Raw genomic sequence first — 19,796 nt, 5'->3', positions numbered from 1 at the left:
CACAGAGGATTCGAAAGCCAAGCGGTTTATATAATCATAAGCGTTCAAAACTTGTGAAACACTTGCGCTTGTCATACATCTTCCTGTTGTTTAGCGCGAAGAAAACTACAGATACATTTGAGGAAAAAAAATTCACAGCATATCCACGGGGTGAATGATGATGAGTGGGCGAAGCTCCTGAGGGGAAATCATCGGTAAAACCGAGACTCTTCAGTGAAAGTTCGCCCACTACATCTGTGTCCGAACGTAACGTCTAGAAAGTCTCGCTTAAACCGCGCGTCGGCACCTTGGGGCTGAGCTCGCCTGATGCGTTTTGCAGACGCCTCACGAGCTCTCACTGCATCGGGGTCTGCCTGCCGATACGCGCGCTTTCTGGCCGCTTCCCGTTCTCTGACGTTTTGGAGATCCTCTTCGCGCCGCAGCCGTGCCGCTTCGCGTACGGCAGGGTCCTCGCGCCGTTGCCGTGACGCTTGGGCCTCTCGTTCTCGAACGCTGGGATCTTGGCGGCGTCGTCGCGCACCCAGACGACACGCTTAGGCCTCCCGCTCTCGTACGGCAGGATCTTGGCGGCGGCATCGCGCAGCTTCACGGAGCGCTTCTGCCTCGCGGGCTCGCACATCTGCAGCCTTATCCATCGGGCGACTCCGAGCGCGCGCCATCAGCGAACGGATTTTGTTGTTGTTGTAGAACTTTTATTGTGAGAAGAAAAGGGAAGGGGGCAGGGGTGAAAAGTTGAAAGGGAGTTCATGGGTGGGGCCCAACGTCCAGGGCTCCAGATGCAACGGCTCCCACCTTGGCTCTCTGGATCAGACGTAGCTGATCTTCGAGAGATGAGCTGGTAAGGGCTGCCTCCCATGTCTCGATAGGATTAATCTGTATACTATTGTTTTCCTGGGGCCAGATGAGCGGGCACGCCCAGGTTGCGTGAAATAGCGTGGCTATCTCTCCGCATTTTGTGCACGTTTCTTGGAAGGAATTGGGGAACATTTTTGCCAGTCGTGATTTATGTGGGTACGTGTTTGTTTGTATTTGCCTCAGGATTTGAGCTTCTATAGCATTTAATTCCTTGTGGGGAGTAGGAAAGGTGCTTCTCTTTTGCCTAATAAGCGAGAGTCTTTCTCCATATTTTTCGGGGGAAAAACATGGACCCCACTGTACACAAAGACAGAAGGCAAGCGAGAGTCAAATACCTCAGGAAAAAATTCAAGGATCACGAAAACACGGTCTATACGGATGCTGGAACATGTGGCAAAACCAACGCCACACTAGTGGTCACAGATTTCAAGGGAGCTCTGCAAGATTGCATGACAATTAGACAGTCAAACACAGAAGAAGCAGAGACTGGTGCCATCCTCATGGCAATTCGACTCGGTGAAAAGACGAGCAGAAGTCTGAACGTAATAACAGACTCCAAGAGAGCAGTATTGAATCTTGCCGCAGGAAGAATACCAAAACGCGAACGGATTTTATTACAACGCTCCCCGCCATCTAGTAAACAATCCGAGAACTAAACTAAAGGTAGCCACGCCATCTAGTAGACAATCCAAGCGCATCTTTTCATCATATACAAGTACCGCCATCTAGTAAACAATCCAAGAACTAAACTAGAGGTAGCCACGCCATCTAGTAAACAATCCAAGAACTAAACTAGAGGTGACTACATACATACGTCGAGGATGGACAGACCCACGCCCTAAGGAGCTTCGCCCCTAAAATATACTTAATTAACCGGCAGCGCCCGCGTTCCTTTAGTTAAGGACGCCCGTCGGGTTGGTTTTTACGATAACAAACGCCGAATGTGACAGTGCAATGCCGGCACGTGCGGGAGAAAAGCACAAAGAGAAGAAAACTCGCGCTGGCGCCGTTTCAGGCAGGAGGCGCGCGAGCACTGCGAAGGCGGGAAATTTGAATGGCATGGGGTGGTAGCACTAAGCGGATAACGGCGGTACAGCCCATTATGGCGAATCACTGCTCTGCACTTCCGACAGCTTTCAAGTTGAGTGGAACGGCTTTTTTTTTTCATTTACCCGCAGCATCTACAGCTTCAAGAAACTTGATAGAATGCGAACGCCTATTATTTTCCGATCATTTTTGGGGCATTTTCGATTACTGTACTTGCGATTACTATTTCTTTTTAATTTCTGAGAAGCCGCGCGGATGCCCCCGGCCGCCTCCGCCGGAACGATCGGGCCGCCGATCCCCGTCTCCTGGCTTCGGCCTAATTCCGCGTGGCGCCGCCAACGTCGCTGGAAAGAGCGAATTTCATTCGCAGGCAGTCGGGGCCATCCAGCAGATCTTCACCGCGCTTGAAAGGCACGGGCTCCGAAAGGAGCTACTGCTCAGTAAGGCTGCGAAAGGAGATGCAACGTTAGGCCGCGTTGAGGCGGAGCCATAAATCGGCCCCCGCCTACTGCAGGATCTTTGTCAATAAAGTTTTTTCTAATCCAATCAATCCCCGCAAAACTACTAAAAGTCTAACATGGCCCAGTCGCTGGGCGTTGTCTTCGCAAACCAGCCAAACTTTAAACAAATGAAAAAAAAACAGGTTTGACTCAGTTCTTGCTGACTCCGAGTAGAAGCATGCCTAAAATTGAAATTTATTGCTTTTGTTACGTCGCAGCCCAACATAGGTCTTGTGAAAACGCAAGATTACGCGCGTTCATAAATGGCGCTTCATTTGAACGTTATTTAAAACACCCGGCCCGGAGTTTTTTGTGATACGTAATTCTTTGTAGCGTATTATGGTACGGTGTCTTCGTTACGTACGAAGTGCCCCAACATTAATTCATTTTCTAGATAAAAATGACTCTGACAAAAATAAACTATTTTTTGCTCTTACAACTTACACGATTTCGAACGACTTTATTTTAGAAAAACGAAGTGTTTTCCTCCGTACAGAATGTATACGCTGTAAAAATATTGCCATTCTCAAAAATAGAAAAAAGTACTGGGGAACATCTTTTGCTAACCACCGTTCATTTGTAACCAACTGCACTTTTACATTTTCAGTAATACTGCAGCGTGACAGGCCCACAACTTCTTGCTGACGCTCTATGTAGCTATCAATTTCGTGTCCCCTTTGTATCACGGTGATGGCATGTGTCATCACCACAAAAGCTAATGCATCCCTACTCCATCATCTTCATAATTTTACCTCTGCATATACCATTGTCGCGCGGCAGTCACTGCCCCCGCCTATCTTCGAATTTTAGACATTGCGGAAATCTGCATGCAGAGTTTCTTTTAACGTCTTCAGGAGGCTATGAGAAATTTTGGTATATTAAGATTCCAAAGAAACTTTGCGCTTGTACATATTGCACGGTACGGCCGCTGAGGATTCATTGATTGATTGTAAGGTTTAACGCGCCGACGCAACGCAGGCAATGAGGCGCGCCGTAGTGGAGGGCTCCGGATTAATTTTGACCACCTGGGGATCTTTAACGTGCGCCGAAATCACGTACACAGGCGTTTTTGCTTTTCGCCTCCATCAGAAAAGCAGCCGCCGTGGCCGGCAATCGAACCTGCGACCTCGTGCTCATGCCGCTGAGGATTAGTGTATGCCGCTTTATGGGAGTAAAAGCAATTCCAACATTTATCTCAGATGATAGCCGGTGCAACCGTTTGAAGGAAAGGGGTTTGTAGACAAATTCCAATTGGCCAAATTATGGGCAACTGGCTTATGGCCAAATGACCAACTGGGCGCGGGCGCTGTGGTCCTAGCATGCCCAGTGGCGACCAGCAGGGCCCAGTTGGGAATTTTGCCATAAATCAGCTGGGACCAGCTGCCAAATTTTCTCTGGGGAAGAGGGGGACGACCTCAGAATGAAGCATATATAAGCCGGGCTTGTGAAGTTTTAGTCGACGAACTCACTTCCTTGGACGTGTCCATGGACTTGTTCTGGCCATTATGCGACAAACAGGAGTCAATGGATGTGTTGTTCGGGTGTGTCTCATTATGGGTCGTGCGACAGAGAGAATAAGCTTCTTTGTAAGGCAGAAAATTAGCAGATAGGTGTCCACGTACAGTTATGGCCTCATTAGTGCTGATCGTCCGGCCTGGAACTGCGCACAGCACGCACGCCCTCCCACTGCCGAAGTCCAGTGCGCTGCTAAGCAACTATAAATAATAAAATAACTTAGCAATCGCGGCCGTTAAATGTGTATTCGATTTTGCTGCCCTCGTGACGAAATTCAGGCAGTGCAGCGTTCGCTCCCTCATTTGCTGAGTGCAGCGCGAGGGCACCAGGATTTCTTTCCGAACCACAGCTCTTCCAGCACACACAACCAGGCGATAGTGTAGTTCCGGCCGCATCCTTCTTTACTTCCTCAATGCCTGCGAGGTCGCTTCGGTTCCCGTTGCTGCCACATCGCCGACCTATTTGACTTACCCAGCGCCCGGTGGTGCAAATGATCGATCCTCGGTGGCGGTTGCGGAATCAGCAAATGCAAGGTTTTTGTGCGCGATTTTGCTTTCATCTGATGTACATTTTAGGATAGAATTTGTTTTCCTGTGTTTTTGTTGCCATTTTAGGTATGTTTGTTCTTTTCCAGAGTGCTTTACTGTGCAATCATTAAAATAACAGAATGTGTTTCGCTGGTGCAGTTTATCGCTCTTTGGCGGATTTATTGGCCACTTCTCAGACAACTACAACTACGCGAATGTAATCCGTTTTCTGCACAGTTTGCTGCTGTCATATGTTCTGAATAGTGGCGTTTCCACGCATGAAACAGCAGCGGGGAAGCTGCCAGTCTCAATGGGCAACGATGACGGACAACACACATACGTTTGTCACAAAGTCAAACAAATTAAACGGCATCAGACAGCTTAGGAATAATTATAAATGAACAGAAGCGAAACATGTGAAAACCAAAATGTGAATTGTTACGTACACTGGGAGTACACGCGTGTATGCATGCATCATGCATGTGCGGGTGGAAGGATGATTTCCATTTCTGCAGAACTTTCCGGGACAGGGGCTTTGTGCAATGTATATCCTCTCCGGCATCCTTTTCGGTCATATCAAATGCGTGGTCAGCCGCGGCTTAATAAGCTTTCTACGCACGAGTTCCACCAACTCTCGCGGATGATCGACCTAGCTCGCGTCGGCGGGATTTTCACACCAAGACTGGCATTGGCGGTGAGGGCGACCAGGGGCGGCGCTGCGAAGCGCGCCTCCGTGAAGTCGGCTTAGGGACTCTGGCATATTCGTGTGCTTCTCTCGGGCTGGCTTACCCGGTGGCTTCATTGCGCTCGGTTGACTTTTCCGTGATGCCCGCCCAGATTTGGCGGACGCGTGACTTTTTATGATAATCAAAGACTTAAAATCGCATACACTAGCTCAAGGCATGATTTAAAGTATAGGTATTGATACCACACCAGAAGAAACATCGCTAACGTCGCTCCATTCCTTGCAAAGCTGGTTCTGCGAAGAGTCGGAGCTATAGGCGTCAGCTTCTGTATTCAGGAGTCTTTCGAACAAAAGGAAAAGGCATAGTCTAATAACCCACAACCGCGAAAATGAAAGACCAAAAAAATTCCATGCCTTCGTGGCTTCCGGCGAGAAGGCATACGATTCGCGGTAAGGTAAAACAAATTTCGCAACCTTACTTACAATTCCCGGTAATCGTAAGTAAGGTAAAACAGTTTTTGCAGCCTTACCGAACGCTATAGAAAGTATTGTATCACATCACTTTACGTTGTCTTGACATGAAAGTATGCCGATATGCACTGTGAGGCGCAAAAATGTTGGTTGAGATGATCTACTGTTTGTGTAGGCGCGTGCTGGTTTTATACCAGGCTTCCCGTATGGTGGCTTATTTAACAAAACGTTTTAGCGTTGGATGATATTTCTGTACATTGATAGAGCCCTATATTCCCAATATTCAGATATCTCTTACAGCAAAACTGCACTCAAGAGCAGCAGGAGGAGGAGGAGCAGATAACTTTATTTAGCAGCAAAATCGAGCTGGTTAGTGGGCGGACTTCTCAGCACAGAAAAGAGAGTAACAGTAATTTTCTTCAATTCATAGAACGCCATCCCGAGTAGGCCAGGATGTGCTTTTTTGCCTGAAGGGGTTGGAAAACAATGAAGAGCTGCTTGGGCATAGTCACTGATTTAGATTCCTGTTGTACTAAATAAGGCAAGTATATTTGTTGCGTTCGTATGCGAGTATATCAAGCCTTTAACACCGTAATCATGTCATAACTGTTCGGGTTGAGATGCAGTTTGTTACGACAACGATTGTTACCACAGAAATTCGGGGCACAAGAGCCGCTTTCAAGTACTGTACAACGTTGTCTCTGCCGTTTCGCGAGGGCATCTCCAAACCTCCCAAGGTGTTAGTGAGGCTGCAGAAAAATAATGGGTTGCGCACAGAAAAAACGCTTATCTGACAGAAGTGAACAGCAACGAAAGAAAAAAAGACAGTCGTTTTATTGCCTGCTGCGGGGTGCGGGTGTAGGGGCCCGCTGCTCGATGCGCAAAATCAGACGGTTGAGTCTTAATCATAGCATCTAAGAGATACTTTAGAGACGGCTAGACATTTTTAATACTTAACGAGGAGCTCTAAGCACTGAACCTCGCAAATAAGCTATAAAGGACCAGTTACTGACGATCTTAATTCTGACCGATGCTCTAAAGAAAGTTGCTCTCGCTCCTCGTTGGTTGCAAACTTGTGCGGGACACAGCCTGTAATTATTCACAGGTGTCAGATGCTTGAAAAATACCTCAATTATTGAAAACCCTCTTTTTAATGCACTAAGGTGTCAAAGCGGGCGGTTTATAGCACAGGCACTGCTGCCCCTTACAAGCGGAGTGTAGCAGACGACAGCGGCGCATGCCCTAAACGGCAGAGCCAGGGGGCGCCACTCAAGCATCGCACCTAAGACCCATAAAATTTTCGGGGCCTTAATCTCGCTGCCAATTGATGTTATTAGCTCAAAGCTGTGTTTCAAGTATGCGCCGAGGAACTGCGCAATCTACCGACGATCCGAAAGCATCGTGTCAGAAAACTTCTTCAACGCATGCAGTAGTCGCACTAGCTGTTGCGTTGGATATCTTGCCGCTGGGCGTGTGCCCCCTTTCCTTCCCGTTTTTTTTTTTTTTTGAAGCTCATATCGCTTTTTGCTTCTCTTTTTAAAGTGCTGGCCTCATGAACGAAGGGCAGTGCGGGAACACACTAAGCACAACATCTTACGTCTTTTTGTGTCATTGCGAAAGTGTTCCGGCCAAAGGTGCAGACCACTAAGTAATGGGTTGTTGAGCTGGGTTTTCAGATATTTCTAGAAGCGTTCTTTAGCTAATGCTTTCAGGGCTTCGTTTACTGAGGACTCGTGGTAGGAGACCTCCGTATCCTTCTTCCGTAAGATGCAGATGGGACGCAAAAACATCGCATTCTTCGGTTTTAAATTTCATGAGCGAAAACATCGAAACTTGACCGGTGGACAGGTATTACGTAGATGAATTTAGCGGCAGGTATGCTCGCAGATATTGAAAAAAAAAAACGTAACATGAAGAGCTATTCACTGGCAAAAAGTGGGGATGCTCAGTGCGCTGTTTGCCCGCAGGCCGTCTACTACCATGCGACCTAGCGGGAGAAGATTGGTGGGTGGCGCCGCCATGCGGAATTCAGACTCAGTGAAAGAACGTAAGGCGGGCGCACTTTGGGGTGACGCCGCAGGCATTCAAATAGTAAATGAGGCGATATTGCGGCCGCATCTGCGCTGAAGACAAATCCAAATCCAGCCGTTTTGGTCTTTTGCTGTTGTGCTTGCTTGATTTACGTTCCGCGCGCTCGACAACGTTGGCAGGTAAGTTTGCTACACACGTTTGTCCTATCCAGAATGAAAGCACGTTATGTTGCCCTGCTAAAGAGTAAAGCTGAGTGCGACTCGGCAAGAGTTCGTTCGAGTGGCGGTTGTCATCATCCCTGACACTGCGTCAGCAGTGCTCTCGCCGAGCTGTTGCTGGGGCGTGCACATAGCCGGCCAATTCAACATCGACCGGCCGTTGTGTCATCGCTTATTTCAACTGTGCGAAGCGTCGAAGTCGGCGAAAATAACCTTGTACGCATTACTAACTTCTCACAATCCGACCGCTGCGCGCAGTTTCAATGAACGTGGTTATTCTAGGCAATTTCGCCGCCGACATTTACGATAATGCGTTGACGACCGCGCGATACTGCGAAAGACAGTGGCGTGGTACCTCGAACTTGTGTTATCGTGTAAATTTCAAGCTTCCTGTTAAAGCGACTGAGGTTTTACAGTGTCAGTTGTTGGCGGCACAGTTGCTGGCGTCGCGTCCGACGCCCCAACATGATCTGTGTTCTCCCCATGCCCACGCGAACACTAACTACCTTGCAACTCCGAAGGCGCGGGTTTGATACCGGCCGTAGTGGCTGGTTTTCAGGTGGAGGCGGAGAGCGAAAACGGCTGTGCGTGGACATAATGCTAAAGATTTCCGGGTGGTTGAAATCAATCGGGAGCCCTCCACTACGGCGCGCCTCATAGCTCAGGGGTAGCTTTGACGCGTTAAATTTGGTTTTGACTTTTTTGAACTACCTTCTAACTTCCTCTTTAGTTCGCATTAGTAAGGAAAGGGGAAGTCTAAAGTATGAAAAAACAAAACTTGTTGCTGAATGTCCGAATGTCATTTGAACCAAATGTCATTCGACCCAAATGCTTAGTTGTGCTTTGAAATGCCATTCGGCTGAGATGACATTCGAGCCAAATGAGCACCGAGAGAGACATTTGGGATTTCAAATGCCATTTCTAGCACACTCGTACGCAGGGTCTTCGATCGGCAATGTAAAACAAAAAAAATGTTTTTGTTCGTGGAACTTTGTGAACTTTTCAATTAGTTAAAATACGAAATCAACATATTTAATTTATTATACTCTCAAAACCGGTGGGTCAGTTGCAACAAAAATATATAAAACTACGCAAACAGCCACCACATTAGAGTCAGAACTGGTGTCCCTTCTAATTTGATATCATTTTACTGCCTTAGACTGCTCCTAAGTTTGATTGTTGTATTATTGTACGACAATGGAACGGGGCGACAGAGCGCCACTACAGCATGGAGAGCAATTGTGAATGCTTTCAAATCCCATCGAAATTGTATTGTAGCACGGCAGATTCTGAATGACATTCGAAGCACCCCATTTGAGTCCAATGACATTTGGTTCAAATGACATTAGGACCCTAATGTAGCCGGGGTATAAAAGAAATGCGAACAACGGAGCGCACAGCCTCTGATGCATGCTGCACCGCCAGGCTGAAAAGTCAGTAAACTGCACGCATGTGCACTTTTTGATAGCGTTTGAGAGTGGATGCTACTATTATAGGAAGTGCTTGATCGAGGATCGCCACTGATCATTTATGTTTAAGCGCTTTTTTACGCTCTGTTGCCACTGAGCAGGATGGGAGTCCCTGTTATCTGCTATATTCGGGGGCCAAGCACGCAGCACCGTGATTGCAGATAGCATGATGCCGATCCACAATCACCCTGCTCAGTGGCGACGGGCGCGTGAGAAGGTGCTTCAAAATAAGCGACCATGCGTCGCTTCTCAAGCAAGCATTTACCAAAAATGAAGGTAGGCCGCAGTCTGAAACGCTACGAAAAAGTGCGCATGCGCGCAGTTTACTGACTTTGCAGCCAGACGGTGTAGCACGCGTTGAAGGCTGTGCACTCTGTTCATATTTCTTTTAATCCCCCTTCACATACTTCAGAAGAAAATGTGGTGCTAACTAGACGTGGACGAAATCAAGATCGGTCTTATCTTGTCTTCTTCGAACACATCTAGTTTGCGCCACGTTTTCTTTCTTGACGTGTCTGTAATGGCTTTCAAGGGATGAAGAAATCAAAAGCTGCTGGGAACGATTGAATAACCAAGGATTACCTAAAGGAGCACAAGGGCACTTAACTAGAAAAGCTTCCATATTGTCTTCAGAATTCCTCAATACTCTGAGCGCCCCTGGCCTGAAAAACGTGCGACGTAATTCTGGCTCACAAGAAGGGGAGTGTCAGACAGTTGTACATACTTACACCATGAAGGCATGGTATAAGCATGGCTAATAAGCTAGGAGCTAATTAAAACAGAGATTAGGCATGCAACTCACCGGCTACTATCGCGCACTAGAGTTTTGACACATTGAGACTTTCTTGTGTTATGGGTTGAGCCGACGCAAACCAACAAATATGGGCATTCCAGGCGTGCAAAGTGAGCGATTTGCACTTGAAACTTTTCGTACGTTCTTTCTTTAGCAATAAGAATGGTGGGGTAAACAAACAGAAGTTGAAGCGAGCATGCAGCCCTGACCAGTCCCTCAAGAGTAGTATTGTTCCCCGAGATGTGTTAATGGGTAATGTTCACTGTAGTAAGCCTCTCTTTTGAAAGGCCAACTGCGCCGGAATTTCATCTCGCCAAATATATTTTGGGCTTGTGGTACTTACCACCTAATCAACTGGGACAAAACTAGCAGTCTTGTGAATGAAATGCCTGGTTTATCAGTTTGGAACATTTAAAATAGCTCCATCGCAGACACTTATCTCTGAGTGGGTTGCATAAACAGCGACGTAGTGCATTTTACGTTTCGGCCGGCCAGCCATTCAACTGCTCGAGTTCCCCTGCAGGCCCTTTCCTAATTTGCTGCCACTGCATGGGCTTAGAGCTTGCGTGCAAGCTTGCTGCCGCGCCAACGGCCGGCCAGTCTGCTGCTTGGTCGCCAGCTGCTATGTCACTTCAGCATGTCTTGAAGGAGCCATGAAGACGAAACACAAGTTTGGTTTATTCGAAAGTTTGCCTCGTTAGAATAATAATTACGCCGCTTGTAACGTACTCTTCGCTTAAATAAGCTGTATAATTAGAGAAAAAGGGAATGGGCATGCGAACCACTAGCTCATTTCACGCAAAGAAATCTATGATGTCATATGAGCCCAGCTGTGCAATTGGCTGAAGCCTGCAAAAGCTAACGCAATTTAGGCAGAGCTTATAAGCTTGCCGAACGAGCTATTTACGCCTAAATGCAATGCATATCCATTTTACAGCAGTAAGAATGGTGCGGTAAACAACAAAAGTTACGAAAATACACGTAAACATAGAAGTACCAATGCACACTGCTGTTGGTATTGGGCGCACTATGCTTGTTTTAGCTGCACAGCAGTCCGACGCTTTGGAGTTGTCCTATACGACGCTGGCCGATTGGCGTAAGCGACGTTGCATTACGTGACCCTCTCTTTCAAACATACCCCATGTTTCACGATGCGATTACTTTCTACAGTTACAATAACAAGCCAGGTGTAAATACAGTCAAAAACAAAGCAACGGCGGAGTGCTGAGTATAATAGCGCCACCTTGGAGGTTTGACGGCGAGCAAGGCTGCAGAGCCAAATGGTGCAGTGGAACTTTGTTGGTATACGAGTCGTTATGACTTCATTGTAGACATCACCAAAACACACGATTTGGTGGGAGAATCAAAATTTTAGCCTAAATTGATTAATTTCTCAGTGAATACGGCATCATTTGCTGCCGCGCAAGTGCTGGGGACACTATAAAACACGAAATCTTTCGAATAAAACCAACTTGTATTTTGTCTTCATGGCTCGTTTAATGGCCACCCTTTTCACATTTTCAGTTTCCAAGTCGCCAGTGTTGGCTGGTTGCTTGCACTGTTCATGCACTTATTACAGCTGTCATATTTTGTATCTGTCTGTTTATTCACACTATATGGAAATAAGGTTTTTAGGGGGTCCAGGTATTCAGTGCAGTTGGCCTCTAAAGGAGTACTGGCACAAAATTTTAAAGCTGAGGTAACTATCTAAAAAGCTTCCTTTGTATATGAACATATCTTCCAGCAAGTTTCATCAGCAACCGTTCAGTATAACATATTTTAAATCCATTTTGTTCTTTGCATGTAAGAGAAAGCTCAGAACGGATACCTTTTCAACATCGGCACAAGCAGGACTGCATCTGCTCCTGCCCCTACGGGCGACGTCAGGGCTCCCATGATGTGGCCAGTGCGCTGGCTGCAATTGACGTGCGCTGCTCCACTGTGTGTATCATGACACAGTTTTGGGACTGACGTCATGCTGCTTGGGAGCACATAGATGGTGGAAACCACGACCGGTCAGGGCACGCTTGTGCGTCCAGACCGGCAGTGGTGCAACAAGAACTGGGATGTTACAAGCGCGTCCTGTCATGGGGGCCGTCTCGGTGTTTGTTTTGTAGAAACCGAAACTGACACGGATAAACGAGGCTATAAAAATTATGTACGCTGCGATCGACCGTCTAATTGACCATTCTATGATTAGTGGGCCGGGAGGCACTCATAGAGTGAAAAAAACATAACGTGAAAATTTCGTGTCAGGACTCTTTTAAGTAGGCGGCTGTCATTGATTCAATCTGTATTATATCACCTTTATACAATTTAAATGTAGAGGAAAAATGTGGTTGTACCTGCGTTTACAACCTGCTTGCAGAGACCAGCATCTTCAGTACAGTGCTGGCACACCTCTGTTGGCCAAGAGTGTGCAGTGAACTTGAACCACCATGGACGCCGTTAGCATCCTCGAAGATCTTGACAACCTGGTGGTCGCGGAGGATTTAATCATCCTCGCGCTAAGGGACTCGTGGCAGGTGCCAAAGACAGGTCGACTTCCAGTAGGTTTTCGCCTGGACTCTGCCAGACGTGTTCTCACCACGGACGAGAAGACACTCACAGCGCATCGCACGCTTCTGGGAAGGAACAATGTGGCCACGGCAGTGTTTGCCGGCTGCAGTGGATTCGAGTCGGCCAAGTCCTTCCGAATGGCGGCAAAGTAAGTCACCTCAGCACCATTACTGCGGATAAACATGAACAGCAGCGTGGCTTTAGATTGAACATGGGAAAAAAATTCTGAGCCCACTTATGGCCTTTTTTTTAGTTGTGAATCTGATATCATTGAGGTCTAATTGAATTCAATGGAGGTGATGCAGTGCTGAATGAATATACCTTGTTGATGCCACGACGTTCCTTAGTGCTGAAACAAGTACAAGTGGCTTTTATGCTGGCAGTTCACCTTGAGTTCCCGACTCGCTGGTCGCTGCGATGCTGATATGCGGCCACCAGTTCAGCTAATCCTTGTCAACGATTACACTGGTAGTGTGGAGCCACATGGCATGTCGTAGCAAATGGCAATGATAGGCCAACGCATACCCAGCCTGTAGACTCTAGGCTTCTTGATACCCTATCATTTAAATGGGACGTGAAGAGTAAACGCATTTGTCATTGGTTAATTTTGTCTGCTTGAACGATCTTTTAAGAACGTAAATTCTAAATATTTTCACAATTCGTTGCTTCTAGAGGTTAGGAAGAGTCTTCGAAATTCTCGTTTTGAGGCGCATCACAAGTGGCCATGCGCACATCGTCGGCCGGCAGCGCAACTATCAGTGGCATCACTTTAAGTACATTTTAGAGTTAATGCTCTTTGTGTATATTTTTCTGTACAGCTGCAAGCCTGATATGTTAAAAATAAGGCATCCTTTATTCGTTGCCATAAATAGTTTTCGATCGACATGACCGGTGTCGCAACCACATCCGTTGTCTGGCAACCATTGTAGCAGAACTCAAACCTAGTGGCTGTTTGTACAGTTTGTAGCCAGCTTTCCTGCTGAAGTTCACGTTTGCCAAATTCTCTTTGTGAGCTTACCTACCTTTTTTGTATCAAATTTCAAAAACGACTGAAGTAATAAAAAAAGTGCCCCGTGTGCGATTCGAGCTTACGGCTCCCGGGCCAGGCCAGGCCAATGGCCAGCCTGCATTGAAGTCAGACACTGTACCCTCTACACTATCAACGTAAGAAGCACGTGCGGCAGAAAACTGCAGCACAAAAAGCCGCTTTGCATTTGTAACCCAGAGCTTTAAACGCCAATTTACTGTTGAATGCTTCTGCAGTCAGAGAAAGGGGAGCATAATTGATCAACAAAACAAAGTTAACAGCATTGTTTATTGGAGAAAAAATAAAAGAAATTGGACTGTGTGATGGTGGGAATCGACGACTTGGCGCTGTATCGTTGATGAAAAAATGACGGGTTGGTTTTAAGCACAGACTGCTCGAAGTTCCTTTGATAAATGTGTTTATGTAGTAAATTCTTATTTTAAGCTTTCTGTTATTCCTCGTGTCAGGACAGAAGTTTTGCGTTTGGCAAGCTTGTGCAAGAATACAGGCTAGCAGAACGACAGTTTAGGCTCACGTGAACCAGCGTAAACAGTTTACAAATACCCAGTTTACTTTAAACGCGGTTACTTCTGCCTGCGCCACTCGCCCGCGTTGTCGACTGAAAGTTCGACCATGTTGATCAGTCGTATCAGACATGTCCGGTTCAGTTGCAGAATGAGTTTCGTCATGACGCCGATGTAGCTTTATCTGACCCTTTGTGAGCCTGCTTTATGCTGACATGTGCAGACGAGGGGGAACTGTGATTGTCTTCTTACCAAGATGTCACTGCACGAGTTGAGGCGGAAAGCCTAGGTGAAACCGTAACTGCCGTTTTTTCATATTTGACGATATTGGGCGTCGAAACGGGTATGCATTGTTTGTTTATTAAGGTTCTACAGTTATAAGTACCCACAGAACCAAATGTTTTTTGAAAATCTCTTCGCGACCCCTTTAACCTTAAACGCAGCGTTCTAATTTACAACAGTGCAGAGCAATGGTAAAGCTATTTGCTTGTCACCGTTTGGCCCTGGGTGCAATTCCCAGTTCTGGCACGGTTTTTTTTCTTAATCTGAATCCCTCGAGCCACGTGATGCAAAGTGTTGCAGCCAGTGGGAAATTAGAAATTGTGTTTTTGGAATAGCGACTTTCTTGCTAAATAAGCCCTTTAAGCTTTGCATTTAAAGGAAAACTACAGAACAAAGAGGTTATTAGCCCCAAAATGTGGCCTATTATGTATCGGTGTTTCTTGGCACATGTGCAAACGTGTCCTGTATGTGTTACATTTCATACTTTTGCCCTTATCTTTTGGCTAGCAACCTTGCATGTGCGATACATTGCTGTGGGTGTGTGCACTAGTCCCTCGACCGCACGGCAGCACGACCCGCGTGGCAGCATCGGCTCCATTTGTACAGTTTCATGCTGCCGCACGGACAACACGTTTCCTGACGTGAAGCATGGCTTGCGGCAGGGTGTTAGCAAAAACAGTCTGTGTAGACAACATTTCTTCGGCGTGACTCGTGGGTTTGCGAAGGCCTTGTCGTAAGGAGTACCCTGCGGTGTTTTTGAAGTGCTGGACTCTGCGCTTCACAGTTCCTATGCCAGCGGACCCGGAACAGGCCACACGGCAAACGCATGCATGCCGGTTTTTTGCTGTTTTGAAGCGAAGAATAGGGCAGCGCATGAAGACGTTCTGTCCGCATGCAACTATTTCACAGAAAAAGGTATTATTTATGGGGCGAATCAGCGCTGAATATGTGGTTTGCGTTTCATTACGATGAAGTCGATCCTCCTTAATGCGGCGTCAAAGCTTTCATCTCAAGCGTCATGCTAAAAACCTTACGTAGTGCTTAAAATTTTTACAGGCCAGCCAGCGTACCATGTGGATGGGGCGAACCCAACTGAACACCTACTCTCAACCTGGACTCTGTTTTCAGATGAACACGCTGTCTACATCCCTGATCAGGCAATTGCGGGTTTCCAACTGTTTCTTCGCCTTCGAATGTTCCTTAATGACCAAGCATGTTTTGTGAGTTTCCTCTGTTTGTAATTTCCATTTTGTCTACAAAAAAACCACTTGAAAATCCTTGGTGGAATCGTCGTCGCCCCAAGTGAGCGGGTCATTGCTGCCGCACCTATGTTTAGACACGTACACGCATTTCTACAGCTTCCAGACAGATGCTTTGCATAATCGCTCAGCTTTGTTTTGGCAGCTCAGGTTGAGGACAGTCACATGTTCAACGCATCACAACCCAGTCGCCAGAGCACATCTCCGTTTCACACTGAAAAGAGGTGTGCAGCAGGCCTGGATGGTGCGGTGACACTAGCGCCTCGTCTCACATGCCACCACCACAAGAATATCGTTGCAGGAATAGGGGGAGAAATTTCTTAATTCCCGCTGCAGTTGTTTGAAGCAATGCAGGAAATAAGGAAATCACTGCACAGGGACGACACCGATACGGCGTGATGGGAATAGTGCACCGCTGTGCACGTGCCTGCGTCCAACCACACAAATGGAGTCGGTGCCGCCACGTGGTCTGGTGGCCAATGCATACACCTTATAGAAGGGGCATTAAAAAATTGGTGTTATCCGTGGAAGAGCAAAGATTAATCAGTAGTACTCAGTTGGGAGTCCAACCTTTTTCCAAACATCACAACACGCCCTTCCACAGCCACGCATATTGGCCGCTGATAAATGAGCTGCCGCGGGCCGTCTGTGTACACGTAACTCCCCATTTTGAGAAGTTTACAGTTGCTCCACTTGAACAGTCACTTCCTCCACTTTACCAGAACTTTTCTCGGCCATTTCAAGACTGTCATAAACTGTAATGTAATTCAGATAAATTCGGTGCTGCCGTCACAGTCTTGTCGCTACTCCAACTTGCAGGCAGGTGCTGAATGGCACTGAGACGCTTGCCATCGTGCACAGCAAAGACATGATCTGGGACTTGGTCGACTGGTTCCCCACAGTAAAGACACTACTGCTGCCGCACAACGTGCGGCTCCAGTTCGATGAAATCTTGCGTCCACAGCCGGCTGCCCGCCAGTCGGACCTTGAAGAACTGCTTGGGAACACGCCCTCCATGGGCTGCACTGACCTGTACATCAATCGGAATGCCATCATCGCGTTACTCGCCAAGTGCCCGAAGGTGAGCTTGGAATGACGCGGGTTTGATTCCCTGCTGTGGTTGCTGTTTTTCTTATGGAGACGAAAACGCCCGTCGTGTGTTGAGATTTGGGCACATAGGGTTGCCACCTTCCCCCGAAAAAAAAAACGGCCCTTCGGGGGGGGTATATAGAATGTTTAATTTGTGTTGACAAAAAGACGCCACGTTTTTGACATGCAGGGCCATTTATTGTAGTGTTTTCTTAGAGAGAAATCAACGTAACGTTAGTACTGAAAGTGATTTCACTGAGAAGTAACCGCAATTGCTGGCCGCGGCGGTAGCATTTCGTTGTTTTGTTCCTCCCTTAGGAGGTCCCCCTCCATCTCAGGCAGCGCCCTCGCCCGCGTATTTGCTCTGCTCGCGTGTCTTTGCGCAGCTTGTCGACCCATATTCATCGTCTTTGTTGTTGAATTGACGCTTATAAAATGCCAAAACGGACATAATCACGGCACAAGGGCCAAAAAAACCGGCCAATGACGGCCGGTTTCAGATATAGACCGGCAACCGGCCCGCTGTTTAAAAAACCGGTCCGGCCGGTCCAAAACCGGGCAGGATGGCAACCCTATTTGCACATGTGATTGGTTCCCGGGTGGTTGGAATTAATTTGGAGCCAGGTCAAATGTGCTTCACAGCCCAGGTATAGCCCCAGCACATAAACTCCCATAATCTCAAGCAGGTTTAAAGTGGCCCTGGTGCCATATATGTTGGAAGGAAATCTGGTGCCAGTGCGTGGGTCAGCTGCACTTCAGCGAGGGTGCATTCATTATATTGGGTGTGCATGTTCCACTTGTCCTTGGCGTGGCTCATGATTGGAAAGGTTGCCTGTGGATGCAACAGAAAGGGTTGTTTAATGTTAAGGTTGTTTGAAAAAGATTTATTCACCAGGGATTAATTGGATTCATTAAAGTCAAATAACAAAGAAATGTCAGTTTTTTGTTGATTTTGGCCTCAAGGCCAAAAAGAAGCCTTGCGGCAAGCCAAGTAGGTGAGGAACTTCGCTTGCTTCTATGGTGGCCTTCACGACGGCATGTGATTGCAGTGACAGATAGCCCTCTTGTACTCATTAGTATGAAACTATGTTTTGTGCCTCTTGTCAGCTCTTTTGTAGGGGAGCATTTTTTTAATTTTGTATAAAAAAAGAACGAATTGAGTGCTGGTGTTTCGCGGGACATCTGTACGGGCCTTTGATGGTAGCATTTCTTTTCAGCACCTACTGGAAAGCTTAGTGGCTAAGGCATTTAGCTGCAGAGCCCCAGGATGCCCGTTGTAGTGGCTGTAGTGGCTGTAGTGGCTGCTGTTCAGATGGGGGCGAAAAGCGGAAATGCCCATGTGTTCAGATTTCAGTGCACACAGAAGATCCCCAGGTGCTCAGAATAAATCCGGAGCCCTCCACTATGGTGGGCCGTATGGTACAGGTGTAGCGTCGTTGCCTTAAACCCAGAACATTTGAAAATATGCCGAATGGAAGTACAGTAGAATCTCGATAAACGAAAATCACTTAAACGGGATTGCCGCTTAAACGGAACAGTTGCCTGGAATTTGGTTGGTTTTGTATTCGGATAACGTAAAAAAAAACTATCGTTAATCGGAACTAAAATTTCCGCATCACCAGTTAACGGAACCAGAAATGGAACTTCTCGTGAAATCCACTGGCATGAGAATCAGCTTTTTACGGTTCCCGCTGTTTCGTTCTTGTTTTTTTTTTCTTCCTCCATGCTTTTTTAGCCTTGTTGGCCTCGTAAGCCTCATCTCGTAAGTGGTTAGCCGTGTTAGCGCAACGAATGCAACATTGCAGTTCTTGTTCCAGTCGTTCGGTCTTGATTCTAGACGCCGAGGCTACAGGGCTCACCTCCTGTCGCCTCGTTCGTGCCATTGTTGTGCTATTTGTCCTTCATTACCACGTTGCCGTCTTCTAAATTCGGTGGCTCGTAAGCACTCGCAAAGTTGAGGCCTCTAGCCTCCGTGAAGATGCAGTTGCAAGGACTCAAACAAAAATAGCTGACGCATTTTGTAGTGCACAGCGACTCATTGTTGCCAAATCAACTTTGTGAATGCTGTGCCTACGCTTCTTGTAGTTTTCTTGCTTTCTGAAAACTATCAGCTACAGTCACTTTCTAGTGGTTAGAGTTCCATGAAATGCCCTTAAAAGTGTGTACGCACATACATTTGCACCTTAGAACATCTCTCTCAGTAAACGGAACTCCTGTTATACGTAACTAATTTTTCCAGTCCCTTGAAGTTCCGTTTATCGAGAGTCTACTGTACAGTGAACTCCGGTTAAGGCAAACTCGGTCAAGACAAACACTATGGTTAAGACGAACAACATTTTTGCTCTCTTTTAATGTCCACAATGCAAAAAACCTCCTCTTAAGCTGAATTTCTGACAATACGAACACATTTTTATGGCCACTTCGAGTTCGTCTTAACGGTAGTATAATTTTATAAAAAAAATTACAAGATTATCTGTAGCAGATCTGCTTGAAATGCACATGCACAGCTCTTGTGTGATTATTTTGGTTCTCCTCTTCACTGCTTCCTTTCTGCGCCTCTTTATAGTGTGGCACCCTTTTTACTTTTGTTGGCTCCTGTTTCCTGTGCTTGTGCATCTAGAATGGATCTACCCCAAATTGTCCTTTAGTTCTCTCCTGGAGCATTGCCAACCCCAGTGGCAGTGTTCTCAGCCTGAGATATGAACCGGAGTTTCCCCCCGCCACCAGTGTGCAGATGACATCAGGCATCCTGTCTTCGATGCTGCGCTACCATTCCCCTTGCTCAACACTCTGCTCCCCTTTAGTGTTCCTCTTGGGATTATTTCCTTCATAGTTAAAAGCATTTTGAATGCACGTGTTTTGTGCAGCGCAGGTGTAGTGTAGTGCTTAAGTCACTTGCCTGCCACTCTGCGGCCCCGCGTTCAATTCCTGTGCCTGTTGGTTTT

General features: G+C 46.9%; 1 protein-coding gene across 2 annotated transcripts in view; it reads left to right on the top strand.

The window, feature by feature from the left end:
- The first annotated feature begins 7,665 nt into the window (after nucleotides 1–7,665).
- The window catches only part of LOC144141132 (uncharacterized), a 50,233-nt gene continuing 38,102 nt past the window's right edge, over nucleotides 7,666–19,796 (top strand). For both annotated transcript variants that reach the window (XM_077672663.1, XM_077672662.1), the window contains exons 1-3: nucleotides 7,666–7,810; nucleotides 12,480–12,818; nucleotides 16,582–16,843. In XM_077672663.1, coding sequence (XP_077528789.1) covers nucleotides 12,550–12,818; nucleotides 16,582–16,843 — 531 coding nt within the window. In that variant the 5' untranslated portion in view covers nucleotides 7,666–7,810; nucleotides 12,480–12,549. The remainder of the gene's footprint in view (nucleotides 7,811–12,479; nucleotides 12,819–16,581; nucleotides 16,844–19,796) is intronic.

Source organism: Haemaphysalis longicornis, unplaced genomic scaffold (assembly GCF_048455015.1).
Source record: "Haemaphysalis longicornis isolate Haplotype H1 unplaced genomic scaffold, Haemaphysalis longicornis Haplotype H1 scaffold_6, whole genome shotgun sequence".
NCBI lineage: Eukaryota > Metazoa > Arthropoda > Arachnida > Ixodida > Ixodidae > Haemaphysalis > Haemaphysalis longicornis.
The sequence above is the reverse complement of the archived record's forward strand: the minus strand, read 5'-3'. Positions and strand labels throughout refer to the sequence as shown.